This window comes from Buceros rhinoceros, unplaced genomic scaffold, assembly GCF_000710305.1.
Source record: "Buceros rhinoceros silvestris isolate BGI_N320 unplaced genomic scaffold, ASM71030v1 scaffold18474, whole genome shotgun sequence".
Lineage (NCBI taxonomy): Eukaryota > Metazoa > Chordata > Aves > Bucerotiformes > Bucerotidae > Buceros > Buceros rhinoceros.
Genome location: NW_010410228.1, coordinates 88 through 16,757, shown reverse-complemented (window position 1 = coordinate 16,757; position 16,670 = coordinate 88). Strand labels below are relative to the sequence as shown.

At 47.3% G+C, this 16,670-nt stretch overlaps 1 protein-coding gene across 2 annotated transcripts in view; it reads right to left on the bottom strand.

Moving 5' to 3' along the window:
* The window catches only part of NPRL3 (nitrogen permease regulator-like 3 (S. cerevisiae)), a 41,157-nt gene extending 25,494 nt beyond the window's left edge, over nucleotides 1-15,663 (bottom strand). Inside the window, exons 1-6 of one of the 2 annotated variants that reach the window (XM_010135545.1) lie at nucleotides 15,602-15,663; nucleotides 10,768-10,806; nucleotides 7,073-7,202; nucleotides 3,745-3,819; nucleotides 1,168-1,321; nucleotides 536-617 (exon numbers count right to left, since the gene is read on the bottom strand). In XM_010135545.1, coding sequence (XP_010133847.1) covers nucleotides 536-617; nucleotides 1,168-1,321; nucleotides 3,745-3,819; nucleotides 7,073-7,156 — 395 coding nt within the window. In that variant the 5' untranslated portion in view covers nucleotides 7,157-7,202; nucleotides 10,768-10,806; nucleotides 15,602-15,663. The remainder of the gene's footprint in view (nucleotides 1-535; nucleotides 618-1,167; nucleotides 1,322-3,744; nucleotides 3,820-7,072; nucleotides 7,203-10,767; nucleotides 10,807-15,601) is intronic. The other variant, XM_010135546.1, reaches the window with a different exon arrangement.
* Between the last annotated feature and the right edge of the window lie 1,007 nt (nucleotides 15,664-16,670).

The window sequence follows — 16,670 nt, the reverse complement described above, 5'->3', positions numbered from 1 at the left end:
AAATCCAATACTAACTCCACAGTCCTTTGAAATCCCTGCCAGAACTTTTAATTCACTCAAGAAACAGCATGTTACACTTTCCATTCTGCTGCAAGTGTCACCACCAAATTCACTGTCCAGACACGCGCAGTGTAACCAAACGAAGCCAGGGCAGTATCTGACCTGCCATCAGTGCTGGACGCCGCATTTTTCTCTTGGCTGCAGGTTTAGAGCTCTTCTACAGCAATATACTCCTATTATGACACTTTCCAACCCTACCATTCACTTCTCGTTATATGCCTCTGTGCTAAGGAAGAAAGCAGAATTCTTAAAGCTGTGACAGACACCACCAATCTTTAAGAACCGTGACATATCCAAAGGGACACCAAGGCAATCATTAGGAGAGCTATTCTTCTGCCTGACAGCTAGCCTTCACATTGCTGCCCTGCTCTCAAACCCAGATCCCAAAGAGTCCACAGCGTGAAGAGGTGGATAATATCATCAGGAACAAAGCCAAGAAGTTTCAGTGAGAAGCTAGGAAGAAAATCCCACTTACCTGTCATACGTCTCTTTGAGATCTCTGGCCAGTTTGCACTTGGGTAGGATGTGATGAAAAGGTGATTGTGGCCCTTCTGTGGCTATGGAAAATTTCAAAACAAGAAAGCAATCCACTGATTTCAAAGCAAAGAGAGACTCCTCTTCCCCCACTGGTATCTTAGGGACAGAATCTCTATGTTTTTAATCTACAATTATCTTTTAAAGCCTTTACAATAACTCAAGTTATGTGTTAAAACAGTAACAGTGAATTATTGCCAACTTCTCCTAAATCTCAACTCAGTTAAACACACGCACCTGTGAATTTGACAAGTGATGACTCTAAGTGGCTTTGGTTTTACACATGTTAGTTTTAATTTTTAATGCTTGCAGCAAGATGATGCATCACTGTCAGACAGAGCTCACCTTAAATAGTGCATGTTATTATAGTAAATTGCTCTGAAGTACAGTCAATAAAAATGCTCTGTAACTGTTTGCTAGCTGCGGTAACAACACGCCAGACTAAAGCTTCCAAACGAGAAGCCTGGTGGTTTGGCATGCATGGGACACTTGCTCTAGGTTGGGTGAAGCAGGCTACAGGTGAAGTGCTCCGGGACAAACACATTCCTGCACAAAGCTAAGCTCAGCACTCACTTTCTGACATGGCAGACACTTCGTCCTGAATAGCTAAGATGAGCTTGGCCTCCCTGGTCAGGTACTGGCAGCGGCGCTCCTCATGCTGCAAGACTATGGCGATTCTTCGGGAGAGGTTGTGTAAGCAGTTTATCACGGATGGATCTGCGTTGGCCTATAGGCAACACAGGAAAGAAACAGGTCATCCACTCGGCCACAACACTGTACATGGAACTACAGTGACAGGGAAGTACTCAAAATAATTATCCTCAGTGGATATCAAAAGCCAGCCTCTTGGCAACTGGAAAAAGAAAGGAATTCTCTCCTGTGGCAACAAAGCAGAAGCTCCGAGATGGCCAGAGGTAAAAAAGACTCAGGGGTTTCTAAGCTTGTCTGTGCATCCAACGAACACAGCATCTGGAGTATGACACTCCTATCCGGCTTATTTTTTCCAGTGGTTAACGGCCTTCCACTAGCAGAGAGACCAAAGAGCTCAGTTTCACACAGTGAGGAAAGAAAGGGCCCAGCTACACGAAGAGGCTGAACGTCCCAAAGTGGAGGATAAATTCCCCGGCAGCAGGAGGACTGCAGTGCCTTTGCACTCCACGCTGCTACACGGAAGTTTGTCTCGTCTACTGACGAGACAGTAAGGAGGTAAGAATTACACGATTAACAGTCAGCCAGAATGAATTTGGATGTAGAGTCCCAAAGGTTTCACAAGGATGGCTGATTTCTGACACAGCATTTGTGCAAGTCCCAGAATGACAGTGCTGGAAAGATCTATCGTGTAAGTACAGCTGACGAGGGGGGGACTCGGTGGCTCCAGTCTGAGTAAGCAGCTGCTTCATGTTTGTTAAGACATTTAAAGGAATTTACCGTTCTAGCAAGTGATAACTTGGCACGTAAACTAGCAAACATGAGTCATCAATTTTGGGTTCCACTGGTCCTGCTGAGTCACGACACGTTGGTAACCCTGAAGCCAGGAGGATCAGAGCTGATTATAGCAGTTGGGGCTTCGCCTGCTCTGTCTGCCCGCTGCAGATGGACTCCCATCTTTATCTCAGAATGCCTCCACCCACCCTCTGCAGTGCCCTGCACCGGGCCAGGAAAAAATTTCCACTTGCTTCTTGCGCAGCACGTTCCAGAAACCTGACAGCTCTCTATGAACTAAGAGTGTCTTGCTGGGCAAATATGGTTTAGTGCTGCAGTACACGCACAGTTACATCGGTATCGTCACAGCGACGAAATGCAAAACCAGCAAGGTTTCCTAGGAGAACCGCTAGAAAAGCAGTTCTAGGAAAACGTGGGCTAGATAGTGTTCACTGCACTTCACCAAGCTCCTGCAACACTGCGAATGAAGGAGCACTGGTTTCAAGACCAGTGATAATTTCACCAGCAGGGAGGCTTTTAAATCATGACATTATACCCAGTCAAGCAAAACCAAACCAATTCAATAAAAGACAGCTATTCCAACTCCCTCTTATTTTTCAATTGTTGTACTTGCCACAAAAATAATATGATGGCTCCACAGATGCAACCTGTGGGTTGGGAGAGAAAGCCAGAGCTCAGAAATCAAATAATGCTCAAACATGATGTAATTTCCAGCGTTTTATACCACCTAATTAGCCACACCAGGATCCCTTAACACGGATACCAACATCTAGTCAATAGAGTAGGCCTGGAAAAAATTCCAAGCAAAAAACTCTGTGTTTGCTCCAGGATCTTGCTGAGCATCCAAACCTACTTACTCTTCTCATTCAGAACGCTACAGCCGCTGCTCCCTGGCACTCTCCCTTCCAGTGACCGCATCGCTAAGAGGCGGCAGCATTCACACACTGTCCATTTACTTATTAAAAAAGCCTAGAGGTGCTGAGCAAAGGCATGTGTCTCTCTATCACACAGCATGAGTAAGGGCTCAAAACAGAGCTGTTCCGAGCCAGAGCGGGTTTCTGAATGACTCGGCACTGAGCAAGGCCATGGTGCAGACCTGACTCTTAAGGTTGGCCAAGCACAAGCCACTGTCCATGCTGCTGGCTGCCTCCGCTGCTGGAGCAAACCGACCACCAAGGTCCGAGCTGCGCTGGGTCTCGAGGGCTCAGCAACACGCTGGTGCGGCTGTATGGATGTGATCCTCCCCCGGGCAGGAGCAGAGCCATCACGTACAGAGAGCGGCACCCGACACACGGGACAGCCAGACCCGTCCCAGGCTGCCCTCTTGGCCAGCTTAGCTTAGACCCTCAGTTTAGGGTCTCAGACTCACAGCAGACTGCCAGCTCACTAACAGCAGAAGACAAGACACGTGCAGGACTCACAACTGGGTTTGTGTCTATTCTGCAAAGTGGTTTCTGGCATGCCTTTACGCCCTGGGTAATTAAAACCAAAAACTCCCCAGAATGGCCTGAAGAGAACAACTGTACTTCCTTCCCACTTCTCAGTGTCATATTCTACATTATTGAGGTTTGTTCTCTCTAATTAAAACACCCCAGTGAGATCAGGCACCAAATGTTTTACAAGAGATTACTGGAACACGACCCTGCTGCGTTCTCTTACATATCCAAAGAACTTCGCACAGCCAGATGGATTGGAGACAGTCCTTACCCTCAGTGCAAACACCACGTTGAAGAGAATCATCGTGGGCATCTCTCTCTTTGGTGAGGGATCCGTTTTGGACACCTGAAAAATATATTTTAAGAAATCCCATAGGCTGATGTCAGTTGGATCCAGTAACAAAGGGAAAAAAATTTTTTTAAAAATCCTAACTCAGTCAAGTAACAAGTTTGCTGAGAAAAGAGAGCAGACAAAGCAACTTATACCACCAAATTTGACTTGTACAAAATAAAACTATGATTCTTTTTCATTCAAGAGTCACAGTTGCTCTACAACACTGCCTCTTCCGAGCAGCTGGGAAGACTTAAACCCGAGCACTTTGCTCATGACCATGGAAATGAGTACTGGTTCAGCCTTACCAGGGGTCAGTACTATTGCACTTTAGCATTCTTAGGGACCCTAGGTTCAAATTCCCTGGCACAATCTTCAAATACATTGTTATCTAAAGAGAAGTCCATAGATTTCTCACCCCAGGCCACACCTATTCTTTCGTAAAATCCCCATTCGAATTGCATAGTTACAAACTGTTGCTTTTATCAGAAAAAATATGCTCTGGAAGTGCAATACTAAAATAAAGGGTTTACTTTCCCTTCCTGCAGTCCCTCAGTTCTTTCTGCAGCAGAGGGCTTCATGCCTAACGCAGGTACCGCGCTTCTGGCAGGGGGGAAGAGTGGAAGCCAAGACGAGCAAGTTGAATTTGCACCTCCAAGACTAACAACTCTGAATGTGCCACCACAAGATGGAGCACAAAATGCAGAGGACGTTCCTGCCGCCCCGAAGCTCTCTGCTGAACGCCCCTCCAGGTGAAAACAGCTACAACCCACCAGGCCCAACACCCAGCTAGCCTTGTATTCACTCTCTACCCAACATATGTGCAACAACAGCTAATACAGCGTCCAAGACGGGGCCAAGGCAGAGAAGCTGCCTAAAGCAGAGCTGCATCCACCCCTCCGGACAGGTCCCAAGCATCCGCAAGGGCTGCTCAGCAGTGACCTCCAAACTCTGATAGCTTCCACCCAGTAGTCTTAAGAAGTGGGCAATCTAAAGGCAGCAATATATATTTTTATTTTTATTTTTTCTGAGGTGTAAGTGAAGCTCTATCCCAGAGGCAGTGATGTGAGGGGGGTAAAGCCAATTCACTGTGTTTATCTGTTCTGGGGTTACAGGTTCCAGGATGTCCTGTGAACTTCCATAAAGACTTAGAAGCATTTCCGAGTGTAGGCACTGATCCTGTGCCTTCCTTAAAATCAAAGAAAATACCACCATTAACACCAGTTGAGATGCAGGCTTCACTTCATATCACCTCTTGTCCAGAAAAAGGAAGAAAAGACTAAGCTGGAGAAGCAAATGCTGAAGGAATTTTAAGAATTCGAAATACTGCTACATGAAAGGCGGTCTGGCACACAGGATTAAATATTTGCGCTTTTGCAACTCCTGAATCTCATCTGAGGAAGAATTTGCTGAGCTGTCCCGTGAATTAATTTAGTGAAGTATGAACTCTGAGGAAACCCAAACCAGAGACTGTCAGGGTACTGCAGCCACTGCCTTTGCTCCCCAGGAAAGGAGCTCCATCGAGCTTCCTCCTAACTGCACAAGGGTTCCAGATTTAGACTCAAAGCAACTAGCAGCGATGGCTGCCGTGTCTAGAAGATTCTGGAAGTTCTGGGGTGCCTACTGGGCTGATAAGACACACCCAAAAAGAAGATCCTGCAAAAAGTAACAAAAAACAGTTTACAGCACTTTATAACTTCATTTACCCAGATGCCACTTTCTTTAGACAAATTGACGAGATATTTCATGCGATTAGGATAAAACTGATGGGGAAGTGGAGAGAATGTATAATCACGTGTAGCAAAAAAAATGCAAATGCAGATTTTCCACCTCTTTTACACCACCTTTAGGAAACTGTGCCTTTCCAATATGATTAGCAAAACAATGGCCACCGATGTCAGGGCCCTGAGGGCACCAGAAGTTCTTAATGGCCTTGACCAGGATGGGGTCCACTCACACACACCCGCCAGCCCATGACCCAGGAACCTCATGTAAGGTCTGTCCTGGAGCCCCCTTTAAGCTCAGCTCAGGGCCTGTATGTGTGCCTGTCTCCAGCCGTCTCCTGGATGGACCTGAAGGTCCACTGGATGTCACTGGCCTCCTGGTGGACCCATGTTAAGTACATTGCAGCCTCCTCCTCCAGCCCTGTCTCTGGTCCTGTCTCCTCTTGCTCCTGGCTGGGGTCCCCGTGCAGACCCTAGGCCAGGTTCATCGCTTGCCTTCTCCGGGGCTGGTGAATTACTTGCACAGCTTGGGGACACTTCAATACTGTCACCCAAAGCAGCTTAAACATTTGAGGACTGAGTCTTGTTGATCCTCTGCCACATTTCCTGTAGACTCACTGCTGAGTTTCCAAAGTGGAACACTAGCATCTTTCGATGCTTGAGGCCAGCTCCTCACTTGGATTAAAGCAGTCTGGTCCTCTAAATACCAAGCAGCAGCTGCCAACAATCTGTTTGCACCTCTAATTATAGATAGAAAGGATGACAGAATAGGCAAGCAGATTTTTTTCCTGACTTCCTACGACTTCGTAAATTTGATGAAAAATGAGACCAAAGCAGTTCAGTGACAGAGATCAGTGCTGGATTCAGAAAATACCAAAGCCCAGTTCATTCGTGCAGGCTGTCAGGAAGAAGGAATGGGACGGCAAATATTTTCCACATGGAAGCACGTAAATTCTTTCCCAGATTTAAGCAGGATCTTTTCCATAGCCTAGGTGGCGACTGCTTTCATTCCGAGCAGCTAAAACACAGGCCACGCAGCAAGGTCTCAGTGCAAACAGTAGCCTGACTTTGCCCACAAGAAAATTTAAGACCTCTTTCACCATCCTACCCATCCCAACAAGCCCTGTGAATTGTCTTCAGCACCAGTAAGAGTTAAAAGCCAAACAAGGCTGAGGTGGCTTCTGGTATTTGTGAGGCTCTGGGGTGGGTTTTTGTTAACCACCATACTAATTAAAGGTGCTGAAAAGCCAACTTGCAATAACTAACACAGTGAGAAACAGCCGTCCGAGCTGGACTGCTTGGAATTACTTCTCTCTACCACTCTGCTTTTCCTCGGTCACGCGAAGGGGCTTTCTGCGACTGACGGACCCTGCTCCCTCCGCTTGCCCCTCACTGTATTTATCTGGAAGTAAGTACAAGGCAGCTTTCACATCAGGAGGTGAAAGCAGGATCAAAAGCCAACAGGCACATTCTGGATCCTCAGTTTCCTACGAGGCCAGGCAGAAGGTAAAGAAGGCAGGTCCAGTGCGGTCCTCCTACCGTACCTGCCCGAGGGCGTGCTGGAGCAGCGTGGGATGGCCAACAAAGCGAACGTTATCGATCTTCAGCTCAAACTTTTTGCCACACATATCTGACTTGGTAGCCAAAATTGTTGCCAGGATGACATCCGAAAACCTTCAAGAGCAGAAAGAGAAGTTATTAGTTTTCAAAAAGCACACTCCCAGAGTATTCCTCCAAATAGAGAAATATTTAACCCGTACGTTTTTTATGTATTGTGAATTGTGTCTGAATTGCTGTACCTGGAGTACCACCAATTACGGAAAATTAAGATCCCCTTAATTACATCTCTCAGATCATCACAATTATAAAACAGGAAGCATTCACGACAAAGAATGCAGGGTCATGCTTATTTAATTACATGCTCAGCAAAATACATTGGAAAGATTAGATGCAGTTCACTTAAATACAAAACAGCTGGAGTTAGCCATTGCCTGGATTTAGCTGCAGGTTAATGAACTTACTAAGCGACTACGTATCAACACAGCCTGTCACTCAAGCACGACAGAGATCTTTAAGCCACCCAGTATGGCAGAGAGGAAGGCAAGAAAGAGCTGATTCCATTAGAAGAAACGCACAACAAAAGCTTGTCCTTCCCTTCCCAAATCTCACCAGTGAGCCTCCAAGTTCCTCACTGAACAGCCCTGGACCTGTGGTCAGCAGATCACCAGCACCCTTTGAGGAGCTGCCTGGCCTCACCGGGGCTTCCTCCTGGGGTAAAGCGAACTGAGGCAAACACAGGGCAGGGCAGGACCTTCCCAAGGCTGACCCTGGTGCTGCTGGATGCCCTGGATCAGCAGCAGGGAGAAGGCAGCTGCAAGACAGCAGAGCGAGTACCTGCAAGGAGCCTGCCCTGTAGGAGACAGCTACCACTGCCAAAATGGGTAAGAATCCAGTGTGACAGGACAGGAATTCCGCAACTGCTCTTTCCAAAGGCCTTGCAACTCTACAAACACTTGTTTCCTTCAGGGTGTCCCCTGACACACTGGAGATCAAATCCTCCCTCAAATCCTAGCGGGAGCTTGTTCTAGAACAGGAGCTGTGCAAGGTTTGATATTGGCAAGTTCTTTCCTCATCTGATTTCTCGGGGCCTCCCATTTAACCAAACGAATTTCAAACCAGTTTCTGATGAGACCAGTTTTTTAAGAATGAAAACTTTTATTTCATTTTCTTTATTTACATTCAGGGCTGTGTGTCCCTTCAGACCATCCCCCTCCACCAGGCAGGTATCCCAGATAACCCAGTATCACTCAGAGAAAAGGGCAGGCATGGGTGTGTGCTGCCCTCCCCTTATCTCTTGGCCACAAGCGAGCCTTCACCGCCAGGAGAAGGAATTAGTGCATCATCTGCCTGGGTCGCTCTGCGTGAGTTGCGGAGTTCCACAGAAACTAAGACAAACACTCACAACCAGGTCTTTTGGGTGTCCCCGTCTGCGTACCGTCCAGGCGGTATCTCTGTTATTAGAACTATACATTCTGAAGCTGAGGGACAACACGGCAGCTCTGCCAACTGTCCAAGCCCCTGGTGTTTGTACAAACAGGCCATCGTGACCGCGGCATGCTGCTCGCGTTCGGCTTATGGAAGGAGCAGCTACGCACAAACTTCCAAACCCCTGGCCACCCTGCTCCAAGCACAGCTAAGGGCGAGCAGAGAGATGGGGAGACTAGCCAGGGCCTCCCGGGGCCACTGAGCCCACGGTCCTCGGCCACTGCACTGCGCTGGCACCACGCCGGCTGCCCAATACACAGAGCTCGTGTGGAAAGTGCAAAGCGTCCTCAGTCAGGATGTGGACTGACAGTCCCTGGAGATCACACTCAAAATAAGAAAGAGTCACCGTGGCAGCTCTTCCCCCTCGTTCTGCCCCGTTCAGCTGTGTTCACAGGCTCACCATGGAGCCAGAAGAGTCTAACAGTGATGAATCCAAAACAAGCATATGGCTGGGGCGGGGGGGAAGGGAGATGAGGGCAAACTAGACCTAAACACCTAATTGCTGGTAAAAAATTAGTTACTCTTCCCTCCCCCAGCCTTGGCAAAAGATACCTTGGGAACTGGAAAACCAATCCTTACGATGACTTTCACCAGCGTGTTGACTTTTACAAGGGATTACACAGCAGATCTTTTAACAGATAAACGTGGTGCTGAACTTGTTCAGCAGCTCCCCAGGGGAGCTCATGACACCGCCAGCCCTCTGCCTGCCCACCCGGTAAGCGGCTCTGTGGGGAGGAGGAGATTAAAAGGTTGATTTTGCCAAGTCCTCCGTATCTTCTCACCAGCAGAGACTTCTCTTTCTGGGGGACCACTGAACGTAGCCAGATGACACGCTCAGGATAGGTAACCCCATGATGGGTACAGACACCTGCCATCACCACAAGCTCTCCCGAGAGTGACTTGGACTCCAGCCCCATTCTCCTTGTCTGACAGCCTGGATTTATTGGTTTTGCTGGTTAGGGGTTTTCTCTCCCAGTGCTTTACATAATTTATACATTTCTTTGGCATTGGGGCAACGGAGAGATTGAGGGACCGCAGGTATGTTGTCCCCATCATTTCAACTCAGCATCTCATCTTAGAAAATAACAGTTTTACTTTAAATATTTTAATACTGATTTTCTAATCTCCGGGGTGTATTAAGATGACCTAAAAATACTGACTTATCAGAGCCCAAGAGTTTGTTAGAAGCAGATCAGGTTTCACAGTTGGGCAGTAACAGTTCCTCCTCCTTCTATGAGATTAGTCTGAGATTGTGATTTCCAGAGGGAAGCAAACCTCTGCTGTAAGGAGAGGAATTCAGCAGGCACAAACTAAATACAACACCCAAAAGCTTTAACTTGCCCAAAATATCCTCTCACGAGCTCAACATAGCAGCAGCGGCAGACAATCCAGCAGCACGGTACAAACCGCACGGGTGCAGGTCGACTGCTGTCACCTCGGGAAACCCGGCTGGCACAATTGCCTTAGCTTAAGCACACGGAAAAGGAGGGGAGAAAGAATCCCAGACAGAAATCCATTTTTTCCCCAAGAACAGATAATAACCTTTTATATGCCACAGCAATTCAAAGCAATGGGGTTGTAAAGAGTTCTTCGAAGAGGTTTAGAACGGGAGCTGAGTATCTGGGTGAGCATCTTTAAGTTAAGTAGGGACTAGAGATGCAGTTTAATTCTCCTGGGGCCCTGAGCTGAGATAAGCACTTTTTCCTCCACATCTTCAAAGAGGAGCTGTAAAGCAGCCACCAGTTCAGCTTCGTGAGGCACCACGAAGCTGCTCAAAATCAGGTCTCTGAAGAGCTCTCCATAATTACTGTGGGACTGAAGAGTTTACTCACTGATCTGCACTTTTAAGTCACTGCTCATCAGAAAGCAATTTGGTTTAGGGCTCCTTGTTGGAGAGCCAAGGCTCTCCTTGCTGCACACTCGGAGGATCGCAACTTCTCTCAATTCACAGAAGGGCCAGCACTACCCTCCCCTCTGGATACCCTACAGGAAGCACAGAAATGTTAGTAGGACCTTTGTAATTATCCCAGCATAATCCTTCAGCAATATGTTTCCTACAGACATCATGATTTAGCATATAATTATCTCATCATTCGGTGTAAAACAGAAACCAGAAACAAAGCACAATTAGAAGGATGGTGAGAAAAGAAAGCCATTCTAGACAAAGGTGATTGTTTAGAACGTTTGGTCTTACCCCGAAACCAATTGCTCATCAGTTAGAGGACACTGATCTCTGAAATGGGAACATGGCCATAAACACAAAACAAAACACAACAAAAGAAAATAAACGAGGCAAGTACACAAAATACAAAAAAAAAGAAGAGATAATGTTAAAAACTAGGATGCACTATTAAGGGTTAAACTCCTGTAAAGGAAATATGACTATTGAGAGGAGTCAAAAGTTAATGGCAGGTGAGCTGGGGATATAGCGCAGGCTTTGATGCAGGGAGGAGGCGGGCTGAGGCCCTTCAGTCCTCCGGCCAGCACCGGCTGCTGAGATGTGTCCCAGCAGACACGGCGTTGCTGGAGCGGTATTTACGCCGTGCTTTTGAATTCACGCTTACCTTTAGAGAAAACAGAAGAGGTTGCAGTCTGATTTAGGGCACGTTCTAAACTTCAGTTTCTTTTCTAGACTAGGATTTGCACCGAAGGAACATCCCCTGCGGCCCTGAATGACCCACAGCTCTTCACAGCTGGGCCTGGTGCTTCCATACCCACAAGACTTGGAAAAAGAGGATGGCAAACGTTTACTGCTGCATGCACAGCCAGGGTTCTGCCCAGGGCCTCGCACACAGAGCCGCTGCTGCTCCTGCCAGGGATGTAGACAACAAGTACCAGCCTGGCCAGCCGCCCAGCGCAAGCACGAAGCCATTCTCCGTCTCTCTGTCCACCCCAGGCAATAAGTGGAAACTTAGGAAGAGCAGGTGGAAAGTTTTCAAGGCAAAGAACCTGAAAACCTTCTTTACAAGAGGTACAGAGAGAGGCTCTGTTAACAGCTGTACTCACTGTTATATCAGAGAAACAAACACGCATTTTCATTTTAATGGTCAGTTATTTTTCCAAATAACACGGAAGAAACAGGACTTGTTTCCTGAAACAAATTTCCTACCTCTATTGGAAAATGAATCTGATAAAAGCTTTGTACTGTCCACACTAGGAAAGGGAGACAAACCGAAAACCTCTAACAATTATGAGTCCAAAAGACAGCCGATTTCTCCTGCTCACGTTGAAAAGGGAACGCAGAGCCATCCCAAAGGACTATACAAAGGGGGCTATTCCAGCAAGGGCCTTCAAAGGGCCGGGCGGGGAATGGAGAAGCAGGGGCTTACAGAAAGGAGCCCTTTCAGAACAACCCCAGGGGAGAACACTGGCCTCCAGTGACAGAGGGACAGAGGATACGGAAATGTTATCGCAGGAGGAGCGCTGTTTGTTGGAAAGGGACATTCACATCCTTGTTTGTCAGTAACGTGGGGGTTTTATTACAGAATCGCTTGACCAATTAATGACATCCACACTAAACCTACAGCTCCACCAGTCTCTCAGTTACGCTACTAAAAAGTGTGAAGTCTGGTGTAACATGTTACTACGTGTGCATCTTTGTGAGAGTTTTTGCTTGCTGACCATACCACCTTCAGAAAAACTACAAAAACCATTTCAAACAATTTAACAAAGCATTATCGTATGGCTTCAAAGGAGTAACTGCCTCACGCCTTTTCAGAGGGAAGAAAAAGGAGACTGGGAGGCACCTCCGTAGGCTGGTAAAGCCCTCAAAAACTGAAGGGCGAGAGCAAATGGTGAAAGCTGAGAAGAAACCCGCAAAGAGAGACACTCGACAGGCAATTCGTTTTGACAGTGACAGATCCTTCTGAATACCTTTTTGTTGCACGGCCACCATCAACACACCTCAACTACTTGTGTTGCTTGGTCTGCTTTTAAAAAGAAGAAAAATGTATATCCTGAAGACCCAAACACACAGAAATTAATACAGGCAAATATACACCCATGACCTAGAGGTAGGATTGTCACGAACAGGCTGTAATTGTCTATAAAACCCAAAAAGTAAAACAATGACCAGGAAATTTGAGTCTGAAGGCTAAAAGAAATCCAGTTATGCACATGAATATGCTATACGGAAATGGAGAGTCAGGGCACCTCAACTCATCTAATTTTGTCCTTTCTGAGGCGAGGAAGAGATATATTCACCTCAACAGCTCCAGGAAAGGTCAGCTCAGAAGTAATCCATATGGGTTCCAATAGCTTAGGAAAAAAACAACGGTGAACCTTATGAAGGGTACAGTTGGTGCCAGAAAATTAAAGACAGCGACCCAGTGTGAAAAAGGATGAAGCCAGCCCTCCTAAGAACTACTGCAGCAACAAGATAAATCTGAAATAACCTTTGCTATTGAACATGAAAACGTGGGAAAGACCCAACCCTTCATCACTATCAAACTTGCCATACTGGACTCAACCTAGCAGCCTGCTGGCTCCAAAGCCTCAGTTTGTGCCACCAAAACCAGCCAGAGATGCCACCGACACATGGTGATTGAAAGGACTCTCTCTGCCAGCTCTTCCTTGAAGAAGCCTTCCAGAAATAACACCAAACCACTTAAAGAACTATTTCCATCACAGACAACTCCAGTCAGAAGATCAGCACCATCAGAAAACAGGCAGGACTTCATGCCGGTGAAATCTCTCCACGGACTGCTGAGCGGAGTATTTGGGGAGGAGAACCGCAGGGAGTGAGCTGCCACTGGGGGAATGAATGGCTCTCTCAAAACCAGGCTCTCCAGCCTGATCTTCAACGGGGATGTACAAAACACATTGCAAACAGGAGCCCCGGAGCAAAAATTCCCAGCGCTGGTGAGGAAAACAACGCCACAGCTCAATGACAACACCGGTTTTACAGCATGGGATAGTTAAACTCCTTTTCCTAGGGTACCAATCACAAGCATCTCCCCCTCTCCAAGACAACTGCGCCCTTCTGCCTCCACCCTCCCCTTGGAATCTCTTCTACTCCGAGTCACCGACCTCTGCCACTCCCAAAATGGTCCGATAGAAATCAAAACTGAGCAACCTGTTGCACACCGGTTTGAGGTCCCTTTTTGTTTTGTGCAGGAAGAAGGGCCTGCGCACCTAAAACTTGCCTGATTTTCCATCTGTATCAGGAAGTCCAGGGAAAGGTATTAACTGCCAACAAAGCCTCTCTTGTCTAATACAAAGAGCAGCAGCGATTCCTTCTGCTAGCTGCTGTCTCTGGAGAGAAGGCCACATCCAGCTGCCCCATCAGCTGCATGGGGTGCAGTGTACTTACACCGCTGGTTACACTGGTGTGGGAGAAAAGCTGGTCAATAAACAGACTGGAAACAAACACGGTTTGGTAACAGACTTGGACTATCTGCCTGCAGACACCCAGCCTCAGCAGCAGCACAAGCACCACCTCAATGCCATCATCCACATCTTTCTTTAGTGTAGGTTACACACTAGCACGTTCAATCTACTGGAAACCGGTTTCTGGAAAATACAAGCAGTTTTCCCATCTGACCGTAATTTGAAGTGATAAAAGCTTCTCCTGCATCACTTGCAGCCACACGTTGCATCACACTGATTCAGCACCCCAGGCAACATCCCACGAACACAGCTCCATGTGGAGTGCATTGTCCAACCAGCCACAATGGCCGAGGCAACAAGAACCAGCACCAGACAGAAGCTGGTACCGCTCCAGCACCACCTGAATCTGTCTAGGGAAAAACAAGAGCCAGGGTTTTGAACAGCAACCAACAAAATCCCTGAGAAAACCAGTAACCGTGTGCTCTGAGCCTTCCCACGTGCTCCACAGCATGGTCTGAAACACCAGTTTCCACTTCCAAACCCGGGGCTGCTCCCCCTGGGGCTGTGCCCTGCACCGTACCACGCTCCCAGGAGACACGACAGAAGGTTTGCTGCAGTCGAAGGTTTCGAACTCACCAGAAGAGGCCAGAGATACAAAGGACCTCAAGCCAAATGTGTTTTCATAAGATCTCAGTCCTGGAAAAACATATGAATTTCTGAAGTGTTCAGTCATGGGTGAATTTAATTTCAGCTAAAACCAGCCTCAGTCATAAAGTTAGGAACGAGTTCAAGTTTTCTGAGGCTGGGATCTAAACGCTTGTTTGAGGGCGAGTGATGAATGCTGCTTTTTTCCTTTCACACAAGAGACGAGCAGCAACTACCCCATTTTATTAATATTGAAGATTAAAACAGATACCCCAAAAAAAGATCTGCAGCTGAACTACAGGCCAATAGACAAAATGACCTTCTCCTTTCCCAGATTTGTCTCATAGCTGATAGAGACAAATTTAGAACCACGCAGCAGATTTCAAATTTTCTGCAAAAACTAATTAGAGGCTCCACTTGCACGTCCGTGCGCACTGAACACCGCTATTTTCGGTGCGTTTGTTACCCGCTGATTTGCTGTAATTGGAAAACTATCTGTAAGTCTCGGTTTCCTTTTGAGCTACTATTTCACTCCAGGGATGGAAAGGCCCTGCCTGGAGAAACAAAATTAGTTGTTCATCAGGGCACAGCAATTTCGTACGATCGTTACATGGGCCAGGGAAGGGTCGGAGGCAACTGAACAAGATACGCAGCTGAGGTCGGCAGGTAAAGACAAGAGGAATTCTGCCGAAGGATTAATACCCCTAGTTTTGAAAGAGTACTCTTGGCTTCTAACGAGTGCTAATTACCTGACCTGCGCCTTGTCCAGAAAACAAGGTTCCATAGCTTTCCCTCATGAGATGCTCCTCGTTACTAACTTACAGCATTAAAGCATTTTCTAGCAGGTTCTACACAGTCCAAAAAACTTTGCCTGCTGCTCATGAGATGCTCCTCGTTACTAACTTACAGCATTAAAGCATTTTCTAGCAGGTTCTACACAGTCCAAAAAACTTTGCCAGCTGAACTAGGAGGCAAGAGAGCAAGAGGGACAAGAGGCCACCTCTCCTCTGTCCCAAACTCTTAGGCAAGGAGGAACGAGGAATGTTTTCCCCTACCTGGAGTCCCCATCATGATCTTCCGCGGTGTCACCAGAGCTATTCACAGCATAGCGACTCCTCGGTTTATCTGAAGCAAAGAGTAGAGACAACTTGTACAGAGAACAATCTCCTTGAAGTGTGAGTTAGGAGAGTATTTGTCTGTGCCCTTTTTAAAATGTTCTGTAAGGCAGATTTTAAAAAGCAACATTAAAAGCAGAAAGCCCCATCCTGTTTAGGCAGAAGTACCAGATCATGGTTTTAATATTCTCCCTCAAAAACACATAAAAAAATAGAAGAAAGGGGATAAAGAAAAACACTTGCAGAAATAACTCTTCTCTCAAGTACCAGGTAACAGTTTGAAGTTCGATAGAGTGGAAACTGAAATTCCGATCCATGCATTTCCCTCACCACTGCTCAGGATTCCGGATAATGACATTGCTCCAGCAGCCCCTCCTGCAGGAACTGAAATCCTTCACCACCAGAAAGCAGGAGGGGTGTGGGGAGGAAGCAGCAGCCAAAACAAACAAAAAACAATCTTTTCAGATTTTACCTATAAAACCAAAAAGGGGTTTGAAGGCGACTGTCTCCCAGTAAAAAGTGACTCACAACTTAAACGGGGGTGTCCAACCTCCTGTGATATACTGCAGTCAGTCCCCAAACACCCTCAGCAGGCAGCACCTTTGGGCCATGCACCAGGACACTCGCCCACCAGCGAGGCCAGGCGGGACATCACATCGACTGCGACCATCCTCCTCTGGCCCCCGCATGCTCCTGGCTGCGGGCAGGTCCCAGTCTGGCCCCACAGCCTGTCCTGGATCAGCACTGGTGGAGGAAGAGTTACAACCCACACCGGCTCTGTAACAGCCAGCTGAACCTGAACAGTCCGGAAGAAATGAAGCCTCCGCCGGCCCGTTACTCCACACACAGGGGACTGAAGTCTCTCCGTTTCTCCCCATCATCGTTTAAAGCTCACTTGGTGTCTTTGCATCCCCTCTCCAGATCGGTGCCTTCATTTCCCACCCTGCCTCCTCCTTCCCCGACAGCTCCCAAAGCCCACCCCGGCTGGTCCAGGCCCAGCAGCCGGGCA